Here is a 25,037-nt window from a genome sequence, read left to right on the forward strand (position 1 = left end):
ATCAGGGTTCGATTCCCGGTCAGGGCACATGCCTGGGTTGTGGGCTGCAGCCGATCAATGACTCTCTCATCATTGATGTTTCTGTCTCTCTCTCTCCCTCTCCCTTCCTCTGTCTAAAATCAATAAAGATATGTTTAAAAAAAAAAAAAGAATGTGGTGGGGAAAGGTATACAAATGCATTTGATAGATGGCAGACAGCTTAAAACTGTATTCATTTGCCAAACCTGGCATGCGTATTTAGAATCACACTACACCAAAGAGTGAAAAGAGAAAACTACAAATGTTTGCATCACAACATGCAATCCCAAACTGGTGTCCAAGACTACAGAGGTACTTTTAAATTATGTCAGAAGTGCTTTCCTTATTCCTAGTTAGCATCACCACCTCCTCTGCTGTCTTGTCCTCAACTGGAAAACAAATACTATGACAATTACAACTTTGGTGACTACTGTGGCCCTAATTTTGTCTAAGGATTACAGAATGTCCAATTTTAAAGCATAACTATCAGAACTTTAATCTACTACTACCATTCAAATTCATCTAAAAATATCTGTAATACCTGAACAACGAACATGTGTTATCCACACTAATACTGAAGACTCCATCTTCTCTAACACTTTTTTTGTGCACAGTACCTCCAAATACTTTATTCATCATCTGTTCAAAGAGAAAATAAATGTTAATATAAATCAAAATAAAATTACCCATTTTCTTATGCTAATAATTTATATTCCTTGTTTTCAGGATATATTATGTCAATGCCCAAAAAATAAAGGCAGTTTGATAAATGTAGATAATTTGGCATTATTATATATAATTTTACAGTTAATTAAGAGATACAGTTATAAAATAAAACTAGATTAAAAATCTGACCTGAGGTTAATTTCCATTAAACACTGGCAGATTTTCCATTTAGTGTACTTTAATTAATTCATCTGTTAAAAATACATTTAATACTTTCATCTGAGTTCAATTTAAAAGGGTTTTAAAAGGTAACATGAGCTTATAAAAGGCTAGAGTAAACAACAAGAAGAGCTGTGGTATTAAAACTAAACAGGTATAAATTCCTCCAAGCTGTTTAATCTGTGACCCCAAAGGAACAGTCTGAAACCTGGCAGAAGGCTGTGCTATGGAGAGGGGATAAGCAAAAAAATTTGATCTTTCAATTAAACTCATTTGTTCAAATCCCATACAACTACAGACTCTTATTTCAAATGGTCTCTTCATTCTGCCCTTCCTTGTGTCATCTTTACATATGTTCAAATCCCCCAATACCAAATAAATATAAAGAAGATTTTCACAAACATTAAATCTGCATTGCCATAATCACTACAACTCATCTTGATTGGTCTGTTCCACAACAGGTGTCATAAGATACCTGCCATAATAATGCATGATGCCAGCTGACCCAGACCCCAACAGAAAAGCAGGCAAAGGGCTAACCAAATGTTCATTCTTAGAGTGCACAGTGGCATATTCTTCAAAACCATCACCAAATGCTGCCCTCTATGTTCTCCTCTTAGATATTCCACAACAAACCTTCCTGCAGTAAAAGCATGGGTTAACCCTATCAGAAAAGAAACTTGCTAAACCTTGTTTAATCCACTACAGGTATACCTAGTTTTATTGCATTCACCACTTTATTGCTCTTCACAGATGCTGGGGTTTTTTTTTTCCCCCCTACAAATTGAAGGCAAGACCTTCCACCAGCAAAAAAATTACACCTTTATTGTGGTGGCCTGGAGCTAAACCCGTGATACCTCCGAGACATGGCTGAAGCAGTGTTAGCTAATAAAATATAAATATGATTGTGTCAGTCCATTATTAAATTCTTCAATGGCTCTTTAGCACTCATAGCAGGAATTGGTAAATTTTTCCCATAAAGGACCAGAGAGTAAGGCCCTACTGTCACTGCAGCAACTAGAAGCATCCATAGACAATATTTAAAGTTATGGATGTTGCTATGTTCCAATAAAACTTTATTTATGAACCCTGAAATCTGAATTTCAATTTCACATCACAAAAATAATTCTCTAAAAAAAAACTTTTCCAACCATGTGAAAACAGAAAAACCACTCTTGGCTTGCAGGTCCTTTAAAAAAATAGGCAGTGAGCCTGATTTGGCAGGAGGCTGTAGTTTGCTGACTCCTCAACTATAGAACAAAGTTCAAGTCCCTTATATTGAACAAATACTTTTCATTAAATGGCCACTGTCTGATTAATTTCACCTTTTGTCTTCCCCTTCATTCTCTACTCCAGCTATTCAAGCTAGTGCGATTACCAAAATAGACCATGTTCTCACCACATCTTCAGTTCTCTTCATAGTCCCAGGGGTCTAACAAAGTATGTGGCCCATTATTCAAATCTGTTGAATGAAATTTGCTTCTATATACTCAATGAATGTTGAGCATCTCTAATTTTCAGTTCCCAATTAGAAGACAGCTGAACAATCAAGATAACCAAAGCTGTTGGAACTCTATACAATTTAAAAGTCCTTAAAGTTCAATTAAAGGCTTTTTACAAAGCCAATGGCTTGCAGTAAAGTTTAAAACTATTTCTCCTATTCAGAAGGCTTTCATACTTATTTTTGGTTCCTGACTATACTACTTAAGGTTGAAAGTATAAGGAGTTGGGGCCCTGACCAAGTAGCTCAGTTGGTTAGATTTTCCTCCCCATAAGTCAAGGTTGCAGATTCAATCTCTGGTCAGTACACATGCAAACAATCACACAATGAATGCCTAAATGGGTGAGGCAACAAGTCCATGTGTCTGTCTCTCTTTCTCAAATCCATTAAAAAAAAGGGGGATGCTCGGGCGTGGCTCAGCGGTTGAGCGTCGACCTAGGATCAGGCAATCAAGGGTTCGATTCCTGGTCAGGGCACATGCCCGGGTTGCGGGCTCAATCCCCAATGACTCTCTCATCATTGATGTTTTTGTCTGTCTGTCTCCCTCTCCTTTCCTCTCTTTGAAATCAATAAAGATATATTTTAAAAAAAGGGGGAACAGCCCGGCCAGGCGTGGCTCAGCGGTTGAGCATCCACCTAGGATCCAGGCGATCAGGGTTTGATTCCCGGTCATGGCACATGCCCAGGTTGCGGGCTCGATCAATGACTCTCTCATCATTGATGTTTCTATCTCTCTCTCTCCTTCTCATTTCCTCTCTCTGAAATCAATAAAGATATATTAAAAAAAAAAGGGGGGGGGAACAACACATCAATGTTTCTCTCTCAAAAAAATAAAAGTTTTTAAAAAGTGCAAGGAGTTGACTAGATGGGGATAATTTTCTATATAATAAAACAATTTACTTTCTTATTAAATTTTTGTTTTAATATTCTATTTTGACTGAAAGAAATGGTTTTCAGCACAGATTCCTGATAACCCCAAAGTCCTAAATGCCTCAAAGAAATCCCTGTAGTAGGTCTACCACCCCCATCAGATCAGCCCCTGTTTTATCTATCTTATATGGTAAAGTTTTACAATGAGCTTTTGGTTTGGAAGAAAGAGAAAAATACTGTAAATAAAAAAATCTGACAAAACCATGTGGAAGTGTACTGAAAAAATGCTTGTAATAAAGATGGTTTCTTAAAACTCTAAAAAAACCCAAAACAAATGAAATTATCAAGAAAGAAAAGTTACAATCTAGAAACTATCTGCAATGAAGTCACAATCTAGAAACTATGTGCAATATACATAACTGGCAAAAGGTTAGTATTCAGCATATATAAATGCAATTTTTTAAAAAGACAACTTAATAGAAAATAGGCAAAAATCATAAACAATGTTTTATACTAAAGCAGACACTAATGGCAAATAAACATACAAATCTTACAATAAGGAAAATGAACATTAAGACTACAATGTGATCCTACTTAGTGCCTCCTGAGATAGGGAAATACAAAAAAAAGAAAATCCGACCTTGTCAAGGATGAGCAAGGATATAGAGCACACAAATTTTTATATACTGCTGAGAAAATGTAAACAGGGATGGGGGGGTTGGTGGGAGGGAGTGGGAATATCATTACCTAGTGAAGCTGAGATTCAGCATTTCAACTTATGGTTACCCTAGAGAAAAGTCTATGTATGTATAACACAAGAAGACAAGTACAAAAAGATTTATGGCCGTACTGCCTGTAATAGCGAAAACTGGAAACAGACCAGCAATACTAACAAGAGAATGTGTAATTAATTTGTGCTTTACTAAAACAATAAATTCAATAAATAACTTATAATTCAAGTGTATTAACATGAATGAGTAGCAAAAACCAAAGCTGAAAATAATACATGCAGTATGGTTTCAATTGTATAAAGGTCAGTGGGCAAAACTAGGTAATATATATTATTTAGGGATATAAACCTATGTATAAAGCTATAAAGAAAAGAAAGGAAAAGTGTTACCTCTGGTGGGAAGAGATAAGAATGTGAATGGAGAAAAGTATAAAGGAAGCTTTAAAAGTTGTACTAATATTCTATTTCTTAGGCTGAGTGGAGGTAAATCAGTAACAAAGATAAAAGAAGAAGGAAGCAAAAAATTTTTTTCTTCTAAAGTATATTTTTTCTTCTATAGAAAAAAAATTAACAGCAATTAGAAAGGCTCTGACAAGAAAGTGTACTTAATGGGAAAATATGGTACATAAATATGGAAATTACTAAAATTTCAGGACGCCAAGGGGGTACAGAGGTGCACGTTAGAGTGAGACAGTTGGTGCTAAAATTGCCCAACAGTCACTAAAAGTAGCAATCTATTCCATTACCCTACTCTGAAAGATGATGATATAAAGGGAAAACATTTTATGCATTTAACATAAGCAGGCCGGACTCTGGCTACAACAGCATCCCTATTGAATGACAGAAAAATTTGGCCTTATATTTATATGGAGAGCTGACATAATGGTAAATAGTCAGCCTCTATTACTTAAATTAAGGAAGCATTTTCCAGACCAATTTCACTACAAATAGGTGGGGGGAGGGGAGAATCTTGTGAGAGTCTTCGTTAAAAAATGTTATAATGCCTCTCAGGATACTAAAAACCATTTAACTTAATTATAAGTTGCACTATATAATTAATATTGACTACTCTGCAAAGGAGATCAATAAATTAGAACATGGGGCAAAGGCATATTTTTAAAAAGTCAGTCAATTTCCAATGTTCAATGCAATAGGGATGTAGGCTCTTCGAAAATATATATTCATTTAAATACTAACGGGGAAAATCTAAAAATAAGTTATTATCCAAGTCAAATTCATAATTATCATTTGGCTTTTTAGAGAACATTAACAGGGGGAAACAAGTATTTTAGTATATATTGTATGTTTGCTTAGAGAAGAAAATATCTATTGTAGATTTTCTACTTTGTACTTTACACATTTTTAGCGATCAGTATTTCCTCTAAATCAAAGTAGAAAACCATAACAATTAGCAAGAAATGAAGTATGGTAAAGCTGTGATTTTTAATATCCCGCTCTTGTACCAAAAATAGAAATAATAAAAATATTCACATTCTTATGTGAACATTTATATTTCCTTCCTTCACTGAAAGCTCCAGAGTCTGAAGAAAATATATTGGTCTGTTCACTTTCTACCTCTTAAACAGCTTCCCTCTGTGTAATATTCATATTAAAGCACAACAATTTCGCCCGGCCAGGAGTGGCTCAGTGGTTGAGCATCAACCTGGGATCCAGGCGATTGGGGTTCAATTCCCGGTCGGGGCACATGCCCGGGTTGTGGGCTAGGCAGCCGATCAATGACTCTCTCATCACTGATGTTTCTATCTCTCTTCCTTCCTCTCTCTGAAATCAATAAAGATCTATTGAAAAAAAAAAAAAAAAGCACAACAGTTTCAACCAGGCTGGTTTTTTTGCCCACTTACAAAAATTTAAATTATGCTCAATCCAAGTACTTAAAACAACTCTTGGGAAAAAGAATATAACATATTTATCAAGCCATATATGCAAGAAATGAAAAATTAAAAGGTAATTCTCAATAATAATCAATTAGGGATGACCACAATATCATGAGGAAATTAAAAAGCTAATTATTTTAATTAACACCTATTCCATTCTGGTCAATTAGGATCTCACAATTAGATTAATTCCACTTGTATTCTGACCCTATCCTCCATTTTAGTATGTGCTAAGCCAAAAGGTTGTCAAAAGGGAAAAGAGATTAAGATAATTCACAAACATGTGAATCCACAGTCACTATATTTATCTGGCTATTCTTATCAAGGCAGAAAATTCTGTGTTAAAAAAAGAAGTGTATCGTTTCTGACACTAGAAAAGGCAAAATACTACAACATGTCAATTAATAATAATAGTATATTATTCAGGGAATACTTCCCCATCTAATTCAATTTTCAGGTGATCTGGTTAAATAAAATACATTGTTAAAATTATCTCAACTAGAAAGTCATTTTGCTTATAATCAAGGATAATTTTTCTTAAATGTATTTATTTATATTCCCACCTCCTCAGTAAAGAGATATTGTTGAATAAATCATTCTTTGATAAGTGAGAATTTAACATGTTACTGGCTCAGTATTATCTTTCTGTCATATTATTCAATAATCACATCCTACTTGTCTGGTAAACCTACACTACTTAGAAATAAAGTTAAGCAAAAAAAGTATTAAAAGAGCCAAAATATATTTCAAAACACTGAATTCATAGGATAGCTTATCTCCACTCCTCAATTAGTCCCTATCTATTCTTGCTTTTGTAAGGTACAAGGTACAAAAATTATTAATATTACAGTGGCAGACACCATCATAACCAAATCATCAAAATTAACATCATCTGTCATGGCACAAAAAACATTGTATGTCTCCTAATGATATGCTCTGGGAAGACCACAGCATCACTTCTGTGGTACTCCTGCCAAAAATATATGACCTGAATCTAACAATGAGGAAACATCAAACCAACCAGAATTCAGGGATAGTCTAAAAAGTAACTTTAAAAAACAAAAAAACGTATCTACTAGGTCATGAAAGAGACAGAAAGACTGAGGAATGGGTCGAAACTAAAGGAGTCTAAAGAGTCATGACAACTTAAACACAACACGTGGTTGGACTGGATCCAGGATTTATAAGGGACATTAATGAGAAAAACAGTGACATGTGAATGAAGTCTGTGAATTAGATGCTAACACTGAATCAATGTTACCTTCTAATTTTGATTGATGTACTGTGGTTATGTAGGAGAAAGTCCGAGTACTTAGGAAATATATGTAAAGGACATCATGTCTGCAATTTAATCTCAAATGTCCAAAAATGTCAACATTTGGGGAACTGAGCAAAAGTATACAGAAGCTCTGTGTACTATTTCTGCTACTTTTATGTAAATATGAATGTCTCAGTTGTTTTTATTTTAATGAAAAGTAGTTTGTTATAAGCAGTAATACACTTACTTTTCTGAAAATAGATTCCCACTCAGGTCTGTTCTGCAATACCAGTGTAGCAACTCATAAAGTTGTAATATGCACAAATTATCTCATACAACTAAATATCCTAAATAGTCTAAAGATAGAAAATACTAATACAGAAGGAGTCACAAACAGAATAAAATTAAGTCAACTCTTCAGGCAAATTCACAGATGTACCTGCATGCCATAGCAAATTCCAAGAACAGGCTTGCCGATAGTGAATATCGCCGGATCGAACCAGGGAGCATCTTCTGCATACACAGAATTAGGTCCTCCAGAGATGATAATAGCCCTGTGGATTTAAGGAAGAGAGTCAGTGAAGAATTTCTAACTGCTAATTTTTATACAAAGTCTACAGAGTCAAAGATTTTATGTCTTTGGTGTACTGTAGGATATCCAGATTCTATCACAACGAATTAATATCTTCCCACAGAGCTTAATTATACTTACTCTACTGCAATGTGCGGAAGCCTCAGTTCAATATTCACTTGTTAATAAGCACAACTTTCAAATATATAAATACCAATGTTTCTTTCTATGAAGGTGGCATAAATTTGTTTCGACTGTTTTCCTCATCAATGGAGGAAGTAAATGAGAATTCTAAAAGAAGATGGAGAAAATATAGGTCCTTCTGGGAGGCAAGGAGTAAAGCAGGTCACAAAAGGACAACTAAAGGTATTATGAAGGCCCTGGATGACTCAGAGCAAAATATTCTACAAAAAGGATGACAGAATGTGAAGAATTACCTAACTCTGCCTGTTTAAACCCTGTCCAACATTCCCAATGATTTTACCTGAGACCCAGGGAAGGAAGCTAACTTCACTTTTGCCCCATATGCCCTGCTCCCAGAACCAAGGTCAATATTATAACTTAGCTACACTACAACTCACAGAACATTCTATAGGTTAACTTGAGAATCAAACTATTAGTATAAAGGAAGCTACAAACTGAGGGCTATGTTTCTCACCAGGCCACTGATAAATCAAGTTTGGCCCTTAACATTCACTCAAAAAAGTTAGAACATTTTAATACTATTATGAATTTTATATAAAAATTCAGATTTCTGGATTTTATTTAACAAAAGGGAGGGAAAATCAGGCAAAACTAGGCCTTCACTCTCGCATGGCTACAAATAACCGGAATCACAGAGACTTGCACTATCACACTATATATGCTCTCCAGTCTGCCACACATACCCAGTTACATAATACAGGCAAACTCAGGCCCTTTACTCACTTTAAGTTATTCTCAGACTCATCTTAAGTTTGCATTTGCAGGAATCCTGATTTACCTATATTTCTAAAGGAAAATGCATTCTAAGAGCTAACCAAAATCTACTTACAAACAAATCTGGATTACAATTCACTATATAATTAGGAGCTGCCTGCCATATAGAAATACACAAACTAAAATGATGGGCTTATGAAACATCCACAAGAATATAACAAAAGTCAAGTTCATAAAAATTTCTCAAAAAGCTGGAGCATTTATATTTTTTATTTATTAAGTTTATTGGAGTGACAGAGGTTAGTAACATTACATAAGTTTCAGGTGTACAATTCTAGTCTACCATCTGCATATTGCATTGTGTGCTCACCACCCAAGGCCTAGTCTCTCTCCGTCGCCATAAATTTGATCCCTTTACACTCTTCACCCTCCCCCGATCCCAGGCAGTTTCTTAAAAAATATAATAATTTAAGTGAGCATAAAAGCCCCACTCTCTGAACTTTGTATTGGTACCATGAATTATGTTATACGTTATTTGTTAGCCTATGTTCTTCAAAAAGAACTGAAGACAACCTACTCATATGATAAACATAACATCTTTAAGACAATTCCAAAGGGGTGTGGGATTAGCCCTAAGGGTATATATGTAACCTAGCTCCCTAAAAATGCAGAGGCTAAAATTCTATAAAATATATTTAATATTCATAACTTGTAAAATTTCAGTATGTTTAGTTTTATAAAGGATAACCACCTGGAACTGCTCAGCATCCCTCATTAACCTGATAAACAACTCAAGACTCTAAGAGTCTTAATACTTGAAAAAGCAGTGGTCTTAGCCAAGGATAAAAACTCAAGCAATTACGGAAATTCTCATCTCGGTAAATCTTGAGAAAAGCTAACCACTCATTCTGAGTCTTCTATTTCTTTACTGATATTATTTTGAAACTAATTTACAATTACACGGCCCAATAAGCCATAAGGCATTCCAGATATCAATTTTTTATGTTATCAGGCAGATCAAGGTTCTACAAACAGGTAGGTTAAGATGTCATAAAACTAATACTTATTCTAAAAAAAAAGGTGGTCAAATATTTATCTCAGCAGAAAAGATGATAGTAATAAAAGCCACAATGCTACAGTTCCTATTCTCCAACAAAGAGTCTCTAGGCACAAGCAGGACCTAGGAACTGTATGATGAAGTGACAAGAAAAACAATTAGACTTCTATTACCAAGTATCTGTCTACCCAACTCTAAAACAATTAGCTTGGGTTAGTTTGCTGGGAATTTTTTGCTGGTTTGCTTTGGGTGGGGGAACAAAGAAGCTTGGATTTGACATAGAGCCATTTGGATTTTTCACAAAGTTTCTGATTCTCTTAAAACTGGTTCATACTGGCAAATGAAGGCACGTGAATTAAATAAACTCAAGTCCCTTCTTACTCTAAAATTCTACAGCTTAAAAAAGATCGCTGTTTTAACCTGTATCTGAAGACTAGCACAGAGTTAAAGTAAGCCTACCTTTTCTGATTTCCAACTCAGTCTAATTCAGAAACAAGAATCACAGGATAATGTATACATGTCTATAAAGTCTTTAAAAGTGATTTTTTTCCCTTAGAAAAACTGTTACATTTTTAAGAAAAATTAAACATTTTATATTTTGGAAGAAATGTAGCATTAACATTTAAGAGCCAATTAAGGATATAAACTGCAGGTTGCTTACTTCTGGATAAGAAAGTATATTAGTTTAATGAGAAAGGCATAGAATTAACAAGAAATAGCTGTTAAAGGAAAAAACATTTATATATGTTTGCTGTCATTTGGACTAGTTCTGAGAGTACAAATTGTGGTATTAGCCCTTATATTAGACTTAAGAAATCTTCATATTTTAGAAATCAGTTTCTTGACATAGGAAGCAAAATTCTGTACACAGAATTCTTCTCATTTAAGTTTTCTGGCCACTGTATATATTCCTCTGATCAAATGTTCTAGGATCAATGAATGAATCAATGACCACAATAGCCTTATCTAAGTCTGACCCAGAAATCCTATAAAATGTAAAATATTCAAATGATAAGTCCTTAAAACTGTGCAATTAAAATTAAGGTAATCTTTTTAAATGAAAAACTTAAATGTTTCCTTTTCTAAAAATTATAACCATGGGAAATTTCTTGTAAAACCATTCTATGTCATGTATTTAAAAAAATGCAGCGCCCAAGCAAATTAATAATAAAATATCCTACAATGTAAGCTCAATCTCCTCAGAAAAACAAAAGGGAAAAACCTACCGGAATCCATGCTCTTTTATAGCAAATGCTGGTGTTTCCAAGGGAAAGAGTTCAGACTGAACAAACAGTTCCCTCACTCTTCGGTCTATGACTTTCCCGTACTGAGCACCAGCATCCAAAATGACCACAGCTCCTTCATAGTGGTGGCAGCCATCCTTAATGTCTCCCCCAGCATTCTCCAGCTGTAAATAATACAAATGTCTTAATTATGAAAATTAGAGCTGCTCTAAGAAACACTGGTCACTGTCAGCTCCCAAACACACAGAAACAAAAATTGTTAACTTAGGATTTTCTAAGTTGCCAATTCAAAACACTTCTTTTAAAGTGAAGATTTTTATACTTACCCATATACCAGGATACATAAACACTTTAATAAAAGCTACCATTTACTGATTACATGATATGGTCACTTTATGTAGAATGCATCTTATATGTATTATCTAATAATATGGTAAGCGTACAACCCAGCTGTGCCAAAATATAGTCCTGATTTATTTAATAATGCCTGTTATACTGGCATTATTATTAATAATGCCTCTTTCAAATCTCAAAAGCATCCCAACTGGACAATAAGTTATATGGTGACCCTACCTAGTACTCACAGCTTTCCTATGATGGATGTACTGATGAGAAACTGTAAAGTACGCTGCCAGAGTATAAGCATGCCCAAATTCACTTTATTAGGATTCTCTGCATTACCTGAGGAAAATGATATATATGCATCTAACCCGTAACACTAAAATTTTTAAAGGTTTGTTTAAATCTTATCTCGTGTAGTATATTGATGACTTTTTGGAAAGCAACCCAGCAAAACACAAAATTAAGTGTGTGTGCTGAAATATTTCCCTGGAACTGGATACAACATAATGTAAGTGTAGGTGGGTATGGACAAAACATGACTGCTTATGTACTGATCATTAAACACACACACACACACGGAATGTCCTTTAAGAAATATATTTACAATTCCTTAATCTTAATCTACTTTTTTTTGTAAAGAATAAAGTATTTTTGAAAGACCACTATGTGGTCCCATTATCACTGTCACCATTTTTATCAAATCCAAGTTCATTCTGTTTTGTTTTGTTTTTTACATTAGAGGCAGAGTTCTCACTTTGCATGATTCTGATATGCACCAATTTCAGTTACCATGGTTTATACCAAGGTTTAGATCCAAAAAACATGGCTCAGATTTCAGTTACCATATATTTCCTGAGTATATAAAGTACAAACTTCAATGCCAGTTCTTCAGTCTGCAAATCATCACATAAATAACAGATGAACATCATGATCAGCAACCAATCATGTCCCTTCTTTCAAAGTCTGTTGGTGATTGGTCACCGTACAACAGACAGACAACAGTACAAGTTGTTACCTCTTTGACATCCACTGATAAATCCATATGACATTCTACACATATGGATAATTCAAAGTGGAAACGTACCAACAAAGATGTAAGTGCAGCAAAGAAATGAAAAGTGATATGCTGGAAGTGAAATTCGAATCCAATGTCAATGGAGTTCCAGAAGAAATAGCTAGCCGTGGCAATGTTGAAACTGCTGCAGTTTGAGCATCTCTAGAATGTGCAGCCAGAGGAACTTAGCAAAAGCAAACTTACCAATGTCAATGAGGAAAATCTCTGTGATGAAAAGGATGTCCCAGAGGGAGTGACTCCAGGAAAATACTTCAAATTAAAGTAACTCTTAGAGATATCTCATGACATCCAAAGTGCAAAAGATAACATATTGAAAGCCATCAAGGCATAAAAAAGATATGAAGGGAAGAACTGTTTAAATTACTCTTGATAATTTTTTTACAAAGAAATAAAGCAATTTTCAATGTTTCTAATGTTTTAAGTTATACTATACTAAATAATAGTTTTACTATTTATTTCACTGTAAATACATACTTATCTTTTTTTAAGGGGTAACTAATGAAGGAAAGACATCAGGGAAGAGAAACGAGAGAGAGGCATCAGTAATTACCTCTAGAGAGCTAGGCCTGGTGAGCCAAACATGTGCCACACTAGACAGGATACTATACCACATAGACAAACTGATAGAAGTTTTCTTATCAAATGCCTAAAAAATAGTTTTATATGAAAGTACTGCACCAATACCAAGGTTACAGTTTTTAAAACCCAACCTTGTTAAATCCAGAGCACTTCCAATTCTATTTATTTTCATCAGCTTTATTGTCAAATTACTTTTGAATTTAAAATTCAGATTGCTACTATCAAAGTGTTTCATTTCTACCACGACACGTTTTCATGTTTACAAAGCCAATCTAAAATTAGCCTGTTTGCCCACAAACCAAATACTATTTCCTTTAAAATACAGTTGAACAGGTGCTTTTAAAAATATTCTTAAGGATTATTATAAAATTATTATGAAAAATTTTAGTTTGTTGTACTATACCAAGGTTTATCTCCTGCAATGGCTATCCTTTGACTCAGCAATTCCACTCCTAGGTACTGATCTAAGAGAAAAGAACACCTATGTCCACAAGAACTAGAAAAAACCCAAATGGCCATCAACAACATATGAATGGAAAAATAAGTTCTAATATATCCATATAGTAGAAGAAACTACTGAGGCAACATGGATAAATCTCAAAAACATTATGCTGAAAGAAGACAGAATCACTGTATAATTCCATTCATATAAAGTTCAAAAACAGAAAAAACTTATGCATGGTTATAAAAAGCAGAACAGTAGTTGCTGAAGGAGTGAAAGGAATGGTTGCCAAGGGGTATGAGGGAATTCTTAGAGTGAGAGAAATGTTCTGTCTCTTGATTGGGGTAGTGGTTACATGGGTATATACATTTGTCAAAACTTAAATTGTACACTTAAAGGTCTACATATACATTTTATCTCAAAAAGCGAGCAAAACAAAACACCTATTAGTGACCTTTTTCAAACTACCATTTCTCTCCACAAACTGAGAGGCAGTGCTACAGTAAACTGTTAGCTCAGCCTTCAGCAGCACTGATTGGTCAAGCTCTGCCATGGTGTCAATAACAAGGCGAACACTCACTCAAATCTAAGAGGCACTGTTACAAAACAAAAACTCAGGTTAAATCGCTGTAAGTAGATGAATTAATCACCCATTAGAAGTTTATACTCTTAGCCCTAAAAATATTTAGGCTTACTCAAAGTATATCCATTCTAAGTATACCAATTACCTCCAAAAGAATTATCATCTCAGTCTAATACTGTAAGTATTATGCCTTATTTCACCCAATCAGATGTTGGGATTGGAAGGAACATATCTCACAGTTTATTACAATAATGCAGCAATGTGAAAATGGTCAACCGAAATATAACTTAGGATCTACACACAAAAAACTGATCACATAAAGCAAGTAGAGTAAAAAGTGAATGGCATCCCAACTCATTCTAAGAGGCTAGTAGTGTCCTGATACCAAAACCAAAAACATCACAAGAAAACTACAAGCCATTATCTATTATGAATATAGATGCAAAGCCCCACAAAACTGTGAAGAAACCAAATCCAGCGACATTATAAAAAAGAATTATATACCATGACCAAGTGAGATTTATCCCAGAGATACAAGTTTGTTTTAACATCCAAAAATCAATTAACTTAATATGCTGTATCAATAAAGGACAAAAACCATATGGTCATCTGAAGTTCCTAGAAGAATTTCAAAACTTTCAAGTCTAAGAACACAAAATAATAAACACCATAAACCACTCCTTTTGTTTGCAACAACTCTTCCATTCTAGATTAATAGCTTAACAGGTAGAACAAAAGCAAAAAAACAAACCATCTTTGACCTTTGAAAAAATGTACCATAAGATTATTAAAAAAAAAAAAAAAGTTAATTCTCAATGCATCCCAGGTAAAAATCTCAGGTTATCTCTCCATTCACTATAAAAACTTATACTTAAAAATGCCAAATTTAAATTTCTAACATCAATAAGTATTTATAAAACAATTTTAATCCAAACTTTAATTTATAATACCCTAGTTACTATTTCAGTGAAGGTGGTGGGGCAAGTCTGAGGCTTGGATAGTGCCAAAATGTGGGAAACTTAACACGTAGCCCAAAGACCATTACTATATAATCCTACGTTAATAAAACTGAAAAAGTTATTATGTCTAATACTTGACATATACTATTCATACACAGCACTGAATAGTTGTGAAAAATTTTTAAAGAATTGCTGACTGCCTATGCTCTTGTTTATATTAAGTAAGATCTTAACTAAGTAACATTTGTTAAGGAAACAAAAATATCTGCTTTGGAGAGTTAACCAAAGTAGCCCTGAAGAAAAAGAAAAACTAGGTTCTAAGTCCCATCTATGTTTTTCAATATATAAAACTGGAACACATAAAGGTGTTTTCCAGCTCCAAAATGATACTCTATGGACAAAACTACTGAAAACAGCCCAAATGCTTGTACAGATTTTAGCTCTCTCCTGAATTTCTATCATGTAAAAAAACACGTCATTCTAGAAATTCCTGATAAAAACTGAAATGTACCAGAATAGGAATCAAGATCAGTTCTTTCCTCACTTTAATTTACGAACTAGGATTTAAGCACAACTGTTAGAGGCACAATAGATATACAAAGTAAACTCGGGTCCAGTATTTGTATTTCACTACAGAGGGAAAGGTGGTTCAGTGGTAAGCTATGGAAAACAGATGCCTACTCGGATTTCCAGGTGGATATCTTAGAAATATCTTATTTCACCTACTTTATTATTCATATTTCCCATACATAAACATCTCTTCACTTGAAATGTTTCCTATGATCAATGACATACTGTGGTTTAACTACAGACCCCCTCCCACCCTTAGGTGTGCAAGAAATAATAATAGATTTGATAAAATGTTATTTCCCTGGATTGCTCCTCTTGAAAATGGTTCCAATTCGGTCCATATCTAATTTTTAGTATAGTCCACCCACCCACCCACCCCCACACACACACACGCAGACACTTGACTATGCTATAAAACAAAAAGAACCTTGAAATAAAAATAAGTTAACCAACAATTCACCTGAGGCTCAAATATATCAAACTGATCAAGATGCTCTTTAAAATTCAAGTTAAACAAATCAAACAAAAAATACCAGCTAGAAAAAAGGTGTATATTCTATACTCCTGAGACAGATAATTTGGAAACTGAACCTTGAACTTTCTTCTGTTACTTAATTTTGTGAAAATACTCTTCTCAAATCACCACATACTTGGCAAAATTAGGTTTGAGTCCTAATAACACAAGCATTTCCTCTACCAGGGCAAAGCTGAATCTTTCCAATGAGTTGTAAGGCTCAAAATAAAAGAGAAGATAAATGCTCTGTTAACTAGTGTACATGAAAGAACTGTACACTGAAGCTTACATTCTGAGGTCAGAAACTAAAAGTTTGAGTGTCTTCATTCACCTATTTAATCCTGAGAAAGAGCTCCAACGCCTCTGAGCATCAGTTTCCTCGGTTTAAGAGAGTTGTATCAGCTACTTGACAATCCTGACTCATTTGTCCAACCAACGCTATTTGAATGTTGACTGAGTACTACGCAAGCATTCACGGAGAGGACCCACTGAAGTGTGACACTCAGGCATCACCTTGGTGAGAGATTACTGACTGACACCGCCAGTCCCACCTGGTGTTTAAAATCCCACACACCTGGATGACACTAAGTCCCGAGACCAGGCCCTACGCAGCACATAGGTACGTCTTGCTCAAGTAAATCGCCAATCAAAACTGGTGCCGTTTCCCGCTGGCGAAACTGACTTACTGAGGGTCTGAAAGAATTCCAGGCCAACGTAAACCGTAATTCAGAAAATGAAAGCGAAGGTGCTCGATTCAGAAGCGAGACGAAGTAAGTTCTAAAGAAAAAGTGAACTGGAGGTGGCGAGGAGCGCCGCGGGGCCCAAACGTGCTCGCCCCACTCGGCACAACAAGTTAGCAACTTTTCCAGCCCCCGGGCCGCCCGGCTTCCCCAACGCTGCGGCGCGGCGGCCGGCGGCCCGGAGCCTCTCCCCGCGGCCCGGCCGGTCCCGCGGCCCCGACGGTGGGAGAGGAGCGGGGGGCGGGGGCGGGGCGGGAAGCGCTCTCCCCGCGGAGGGTGGGGGAGGGGAGCGGAGCGCGACCCTCGGGCCACCGGTCCGGACCCGAGGCGCAGGGTCAGGTGCTGCAGTCACCGCGGGCCGGCCTGGCCGCCGCGGCCCCCAAGGCTGGCGCGGGGGGACGGGGGGGCGCCACCGAGGGCGGGCGGGAAACGGGGTGGCGGGAAGACGACAGGGTGGCCCAAGCTCGATTCCCGCACGCGAGGCCCGGACCCTGCCCTGCCTTCGGCGGGTCCCGGGGTCTCCACAGAAGGCCCCCAGGCCCCTGAAGGGACGCAGTGAGGGCTGAGGAAGCCCCCGCACCCGCTCGCCTCCCTCCCCCACCCTCGGGCCGCGCTCCGCAGGCTGCGCGCCGCTGCGCGGGGAGGCAGGCCGGCGGTGCGGCCGCAGGGGGCTGACGCCCTCCCCGACGCCGGAGCTCGGCGGGCGCAGGCACCGACACGCAGGCAAGACCAACAAAGCACCTGCCGCTCCCGAGGAGGAGACATGCCACAGGCCCCGACCGGTGCCTCCCGACGCGCCGCTGCCGGGGCCGCAGGGCTGCGCCGAAGGGCTGGGGGGAGGGGGCGGAGAAGGGCCCCGCGCGGTGGCTCCGCGGCCCCTGAGCCGCGCCTTCGTCCGGAGGCGGTAAGGCAGGGACCCCCACGCCAGAGACTGACCTTGGAGTCTCCGTTGCACAGAGCCATCGGGGCCGGAGCCGCGGCGGCCAGAGTACGAGACGGGGCGGGAGAGCACCGGCAGGGTCGACGCCACGGGCCGCGACGGAGAAAAAGGCCTGGTGGAGGGGCGGGCGGGCGCGGAGAGACACTGGCCGCCTGCGAAGCGCCGAAGCCAGCAGCGGCGGCGCAGCGCGGGGCCCGGCGCCGCGGGAGAGCAGACCAGCGGCGCACACGCTGCCCCCGCCTCCCGCTTCCGCCCAGCCGGCCGCTGGGAGGAGCCAGAGCCCGTTGGGCTCGGCGGCAGAGTCGCGGGCAGCCCCCGCCGCCGCCGCGGCCGAGCCGCCCGCTTCCAGAGGCGGGCTCTCCGCGCCGGGCCCCGCCCCCAGGCCCGCCCTGCGAGCTCCGGGGAGAAGAAGCCCGCCCCGGCCCCGGCGCGCCCGCCCACGGGAGGAGGGGCCTGCGGCGCCCGGCGCGGCCCCGGGCCCCCAGCCCCGCTCCGCGGCGTAGGCACTCGCTCCGACCCCCCGGGCCTGCCCCTGGGAGGCGGAGCCCGCGGCGCCCCGGAGGCTCCGCCCCGCCTTCGCTCTAGGCAGCGGGCCCGGAGGAGGGCCGGGCGCCCCGCCCCGCCCCCGTGAAGGCCCGCCCCCGAGAAAGCCGAGCCGCGGCCGGCCCGCCGCTCCCCCGCCACCTGCGGCCCCGGCCCGCGCGGGCGCTGGCGCCGAGGGCCTGGAGACCTACGGGGCGGGCCGCGCTGCGCCGCCGCGTCTCGGGTTTGGGCACCCGCCGGAGGCCGAGGCTGCTTCGAAGAGTTTCGTCGTGACGTCTGAAGGGGTGTCGAAGTGTGATTTGGTCACTTAGGTCCCTCAGAATTTCCACAGCGGGTGCAGAATTTCCGAAAGGAAGGGGTTTGGGAGCGGCTGGGACAGGGGACTAGTGGCGAAGCTCAGTTTGCACAGCGAACAATGTTTTTCTTTGGACTGCTTGGGGAGAAGGGGTTGCAGACCTTCCAGCTACTCTTTGACACCTGTCAAGATGAGGTATTGCTATGAATTTGGTCACCTGAGGGACTAAATTGGGGTTGGGGAGTAAATAAAAATACTTGGAACGTCTTCCAGTTAGCAGAGCTTTTGAACAATTATTCAGTTACAGAAAGCCAGATGTGCTGAGCTCATGCTGTGTGGGGCTCTAGTATAGGTACTAAGGAGCCAAAGTGAGACAACCCTGACTTCCAAAAACTCACTTTATTCTAATCAATCCCATGATATTAGTGAGGTAGGATTGCTGTTATCCATTTTTTAAGGAGGAAACTGAGGCTCAGTGAGATAATGTGTCTTTCTGCTCTCTGTATAGGATAATGGGGATCTGATCTGGGAAAGTTTAATAGTACAATATTTACAGAAACAGAAGGCCCGAAACTCTAGTGAGCCTCTGAGTCAACGAAAGCGTTTCATTTACCTATTTTTTGAGCTAAAAAATAGATATGTGAACTTTCTAAAGTCACGGATACTGGATTCTCATGGTAAGTTTGTATAAACAATCCAGAAAACAGTGTAGTAACCAATAATAACCAATATATTCTAGTGGTCACTTATCTTTATGGCTGAGAATATCCTTATACCTTATCCTTGTACCAGAATCCTTATATCTTGTGTTCTTCTGCAACTTTTGACTGTATTGACCCCTCACTCTTAAACCTATAAGATCTTCCTTTCATATACATATTTTTGTTCAGGGTAAAGATTGCCCTGAATTCAGAACAACTTAGGCAATATAGAACAGTGATGCTGATTCTTAGAAATGTAATTGTGCAGTTTCTGGGACCAACACATTAAGAAATGATTGATAAAATCTACAGATAGAAATTTCCAGGTTCCATGTTTATCACATCACTGAATATTTCAGGTACAACGCCTGGTCATCTCATTTCATCTTTCAAAATGTTTACTATTTAAAATCTCCCATTAACAACAAAAAAACACAAAACACTTTTAAACTTATGAAAAATATTAGATATCAACTTAAAATGTGGAAGGATATAGTTTTTCCAAATCCTCTTAGGATGGTGAGTTTTAAAAAAATGTGTAAACAACTGCTCAAAAATAAAAGTTAATCATATATCGCTTATTAAAGGCTTCCCACTGCTCTCAGGATAAACTCCTAACTTCTAATGTTGCTTGTTCGGTACTTGGAGATTTGGTCAGCCCGTTTACCTTGTAGCCTGTTCTCTTAGCACTGCCCCCTCACTCTACTCTCTAGCCATATTAAACTGTTTTAGTTCCTTAATCATGAAATGTTCTCTCTTGTTTTGGGCCTTTTGAACCTAAATATCTTTTGTCTAGAATAGTCTGTTCCTCTCCTCACAACTCTGCAGTCTTGGGATAGATGTCTGTTTCTCTTTTGTGCTCCCACAACCCTTTCCCTTCATTAGCACTCACACCCTCCACTGTATTTACCTCTTCACTTGTCTCTGCCAACAGAAAGTCCTGGAAACAGTATCATCGCGGTAGCAGCAAGCAAACGTAGCACCCAGATACTGGTTTTTAAATACCATTCTCCAGCAAGAGGAACCAAAGCTTTTTGCAGAAATGGCTGATTTTAGACAGAGGCCATTACTTCAGTGATGTCTTGTCTAAAATGTATAACCTAATTATAAGTAAACCCAAATGGAGACACATTTCACAAAATTACGGGTATTTGTTCCAGTTATTTATCACTTTGTAACAAACACCCTAAAACCTAGTAGCTTAAAACAACACTTTAACTGCACTTGGACAAGGTTCAGCAGGGGCAGCTCTTCTCTGCCCTAATGTAGATGTACTACAGCCCAGAGCCCAGCTCCACTAGGCCTCAGCTAGAGGGGCTCAAAGGCTGGGAGCAAGAATCATCTGAAGGCATTTCCACTCACATCTCAGGCACCTGAGCTGGGAGACTGAAACAGCTGGGGGCTGCAATAGCTGCGGCCCATCTGGCATCTCTGCCTCTACATGGTCTCTATCACCACAGCTTCAGGGTAACAGGATTTTCTATATGTCAGCTCAGGATTCCAAGGAAGAGACAGAAAAAAGGGCAAGCAAAAAAAAGGGGGGTGCAGGGAGGTGTAGGGGGGGAGAATTAACAATACCGGTGACAATGTAGATAAATCTCAATGTATTATGCTCACTGAAAGAAGCCAGACTCAAAAGCTACAGAGTGTATGATTTCATTTATATGACATTTTGGAATAGGCAAAACTATAGGGAGAGAAAAACAAATCAGTGGTTGCCAGGGTCTGGGGGCTGGGTGGAGAGACCAACTTCAAATGAGTACAAGGGAATTTTTTGGAATAATGAAACTGTTTCATCCTTGACTGTGGTGGTGGTTATATACCTATTTGTCAAAATGGTTTGTATTTGTCAAAACTCATAGAATTGTACACTAAAATTTATTGAATGTAAATTATACCTCCATAAACCTGACCCCCCCCTCCAAAAAAAAGCAATTAAAAATTCTAAGGAATATATAGAAGATAACATTCAGATGACAGTGAACTGAAAACCCAGTCAAGAAACCTGCAACCACTCACAAATTTAGAAAGGGGCCACTAGATGGTGGTATTAATTTTTGTAATAGAGCCCTGGGAAAATCTTGAAGCTCAAAGATCTCAGGCCTGACAGTGGAGCACTTGGGGGAAATTTTCCTGTAAATCCATAGTGGTAACTCCTGATGTCAAGCCTGAGCTGCATTGGTTTCTGAGATTTTGCTAAGCCAGGTCTCCCAGCCTTCCACTGATTCTGGGAAGCCATCAATATCCTTCCAGTAAATTTTATCTCTCTGTGTCCACTTTTGTTTTTGTTTTCTGAAACAGACTGAATAGCAGAACTAAAAATGGCTGTTAGCCAATTTATAGTTTTGTTTGTTTTTCTTCTTTTCGTTATAGAGAATTTTGAAGATGTACAAAATAAGCAGAATGAATGGTATAATGAACTCCCAATATCGGCAAGCATCAATAGTCATTGGTAATCTGCCTATTTTTTAGAGAGAGAGAGCAAGAGAAACATCGATTTGTTGTTCTATTATTTATGCATTCTTTACTTGATTCTTTTATGTGCCCAGACTGGGGATAGAACCTCTAACCAACTGAGTTACCCAGCCAGGTGATAATTTGCCATTCTTAATTTATCAAACCTTTACCACCCCAACATCCATGCAAATAGTTTTTTACAATTCTTTTTTTAATGAGATAAAAATTACAGATTTTGAAATGCACATATTTTGAATGAAAATTACATATTTTGTAATTTTTTAAAAATTACATATTTTTAAAAAGCAGTTTTAGGTTCACAGCACAGTTGAGCAGCAAGTACAGAGAATAATTATTATTAACTGCCCCATCTCCATTCATATATAGCCTCCCCCATTACCACATCCCCCATAGAATGGTACATTTGTGACAATTGACGAAGCTACATTGACACATCATTATCGCCCAAAGGTCATAGTTTACATTAGGGTTGGCTTGTTATTGTATATGCTATGGGTCTGGACAAATATATGACATGTAACTGTCATTATAGTCATTATGGTATCGTACAAAGTAGTTTCACTCCCCTAATATCTTCTATACTCATCCCTCCCTCCCCTTAACCCCTGCTAAAATGCACAAATGTTCACTGTACAATTCCAATTTTTTTGCAGGACCTGGTTTGGAAGTTTCCAATAGCATAGAGCAAAAAGAAAAAGGAAAGTTATGAGAGAATTCTGTAAACAAACTGAAAGTTTATTAGAATTTCCAGGAGGAGTTAATGAAGAGGAAAGAAAGGAAAAATCAAATATAGAAGAAAATTTCCCTAAATTCAAGAAAGATTTGGAACTTTATAAATGTTGACTAAGATTAAGAGAAAAGCATACATGCACATACCTTCATACATCCTGGTGAAAATTCTGAACATCAAGAATAAAGGAAAATTTCACAAGTTTCTAAATGGAAAAACAGGATACCGGCAAAGGAACAAAAATTTTACTGATATTAAATAATAATGCAATATATACATATATATCATAATCATGGACATGTTTTTATCATTAAAAGAATACAAATTAAAATAACATTATTTTCGTACTTATATTAGTATAGACTAACAAGTTTGAAATACAAAGGGTTGATGAAGGGCAAGCAGATGCAAATAATCACAGTTAAATAGAGTGTAAATTGATACAAAACTTTTTGGAGGGCTATTTGGCAAAACTATCAAACTAGAAAGAATGGTCATCAATCTCAGACTAATTGGTAAATTTTAACAATCCATATAATAGACCCTGATAGGCCAAGATCCTGTGTGGATAATGGAAGATGGGCAATGTACAGGGTGGGACAATTGAAAGCAAGAAGGGATCATGGCTACCACCAGGAGAGTTTTGTGTTTGACAGTTTCTCGGGCTTCACCAGAACACATCAATTAGAGTAGTTTCTGAAAGGGAGAATGATATTAACAGAAGGGGAACTGAGTATACAAAAGGAACAGCAGCTCATGACTACTGGCTGAAGGCCCTGCAGTATCAGTCTTGTTTTCATAGTGGTAGTAACAGTTGCTCCACATTTGCAGAAGTACACTGAGTACACTGCCCCAGGCGGGAGCACTCCCAGATTTGTAAAGGAATGTCTCAGTCTGTCCCACAAGAAGACTACCATGAGGTCTTCTGGGGAGAAAACAGCAATTTAGTTTAGGCATGGCGTAACTGTAAAGACTTGTCTATGCTCCATGTGGATCAGCAAGGGTAGTTCAACGTGGGGCTGGAAGATTGACTTACAAGATAGTGCACACATGGCTGGTGCTATTGACTAGGAGCTCAGACAATGTTAAGAGTCACAGGTTTTGTTCCTTTCCAGACAGTCTTTCATTTAGTGCAAGGAACTCAGTACCAGGAGTGACTTTGTCAACATACAGGAAAGGGAAACTAACAGTTTCTTAAGACCTGTGTCTGGACATTAGCCTAGTATCACCTCAGCTGTATTCTATTGGTCAGTCATAGAGTCTAAATTCATGGGAAGGGACAAAGCAAGAAGTGATAATTTGGAAGCTACGTTTTAAAATAGCCACATCACATTCAGGGAAGACAATTTCAGTTTCTTATGAATCCTCTAAAAAGCTTGCAGAGTTTAGATGTGGAGTAGGTCTTTTTTTGATGCTCTATTACTATTTGAATGCCAGCTCTGGATAGCCATGTAGTAACATTTAAAGCTCTGGCAGATGGTGAAGAAATGCATAAAGAATGAGGGCAATTATAAATATCATTAGAGATATTTGGAAACTATTTTGTATTTAATTTTTTTTTGTCAATCTACAGCTAACCAGGAGTATAAATATCGAGAATCAGTTTGACCACCCTTAGTTAACTAAGTGGCCTATAAAAAATGGACTCATTGTTTCATCTGTTTTTTGTTATTGGGTACAAGATGTATTGGCTATTGTATGGACTCTCTTGGCTGGCCTGTAAAAAGTGGACGGCAATTGTGTTGTTTTGAAAGATTTTAGACAATAAATTTATATTAGTCTGTTGAATTTCTTAACCTGTTTATTTGTGTCATGGTCATTATGATCACATGTTTTAGTTTAGAAACTTCTAACCAGTGTAGACTCCTGTGTCCTGGACTCCTAGTAAGTTAACTGGACTTCTAAAAAACAATGAGCAACTTCCCTGGCTGGGTAACTCGGTTAGAGCATTGCCCCGATACACCACGGCTGTGGGTTTGATCCCAGTCAGGGCACATACAAGAAGCAACCAATGAATGCATAATTAAGTGGAAAAACAAATTGATGTTTCTCTCTCTTTCTCTCTCTCTCTCCTTCTCTTTCTCTCTACCTCTAAAATCAATATATAAAAATAAAATAAAATAAAATAAAATAAAATAAAATAAAATAAAATAAAATAAAATAAAATAAAATAAAATAAAATAAAATAAAAACAATGAGCTACTGAAAGGTTTGTTTTGAATACCTGGAAAAAGGCAGAATGACCTGTCCAAACTACAGGATCATGATTGATATAGTAAGTACATGAAGGCCATATGAATACATAAGAATAGTCCTGAGGGTTTACACTAAGAACTGAGACCTTCTGCCAACAGCCATGTGATTGTGCGATCTTGGAAGTGGATCCTCCAGTGCCAGTCAGGCATTCAGATGACTTGAAGCCCCAGCTGACATCACTGCAACTTCAAGAAAGATACAGAGCCAGAACCATCCAACCAAGTCATTTCTGAATTTGTAACCAACAGCAACTGTGAGATAAAATGTTTGTTGTTTTAAGATGCTAAGTTTTGGAGTAATATGTAAATTAGCAATAGATAATGAAAATACACAGGAAGGATTA

At 38.5% G+C, this 25,037-nt stretch overlaps 1 protein-coding gene across 1 annotated transcript in view; it reads right to left on the reverse strand.

Annotated features, from left to right (window-relative positions):
- Positions 1-17,787, reverse strand: part of GMPS (guanosine monophosphate synthase) — a 38,568-nt gene extending 20,781 nt beyond the window's left edge. The window contains exons 1-4 of the mRNA XM_087818363.1: positions 17,688-17,787; positions 10,930-11,111; positions 7,597-7,711; positions 560-657 (exon numbers count right to left, since the gene is read on the reverse strand). Coding sequence (XP_087674489.1) covers positions 560-657; positions 7,597-7,711; positions 10,930-11,111; positions 17,688-17,714 — 422 coding nt within the window. The 5' untranslated portion in view covers positions 17,715-17,787. The remainder of the gene's footprint in view (positions 1-559; positions 658-7,596; positions 7,712-10,929; positions 11,112-17,687) is intronic.
- Positions 17,788-25,037: the final 7,250 nt, after the last annotated feature.

This window comes from Miniopterus natalensis, chromosome 6, assembly GCF_054644295.1.
Source record: "Miniopterus natalensis isolate mMinNat1 chromosome 6, mMinNat1.hap1, whole genome shotgun sequence".
Classification (NCBI taxonomy): Eukaryota; Metazoa; Chordata; class Mammalia; order Chiroptera; family Miniopteridae; genus Miniopterus; species Miniopterus natalensis.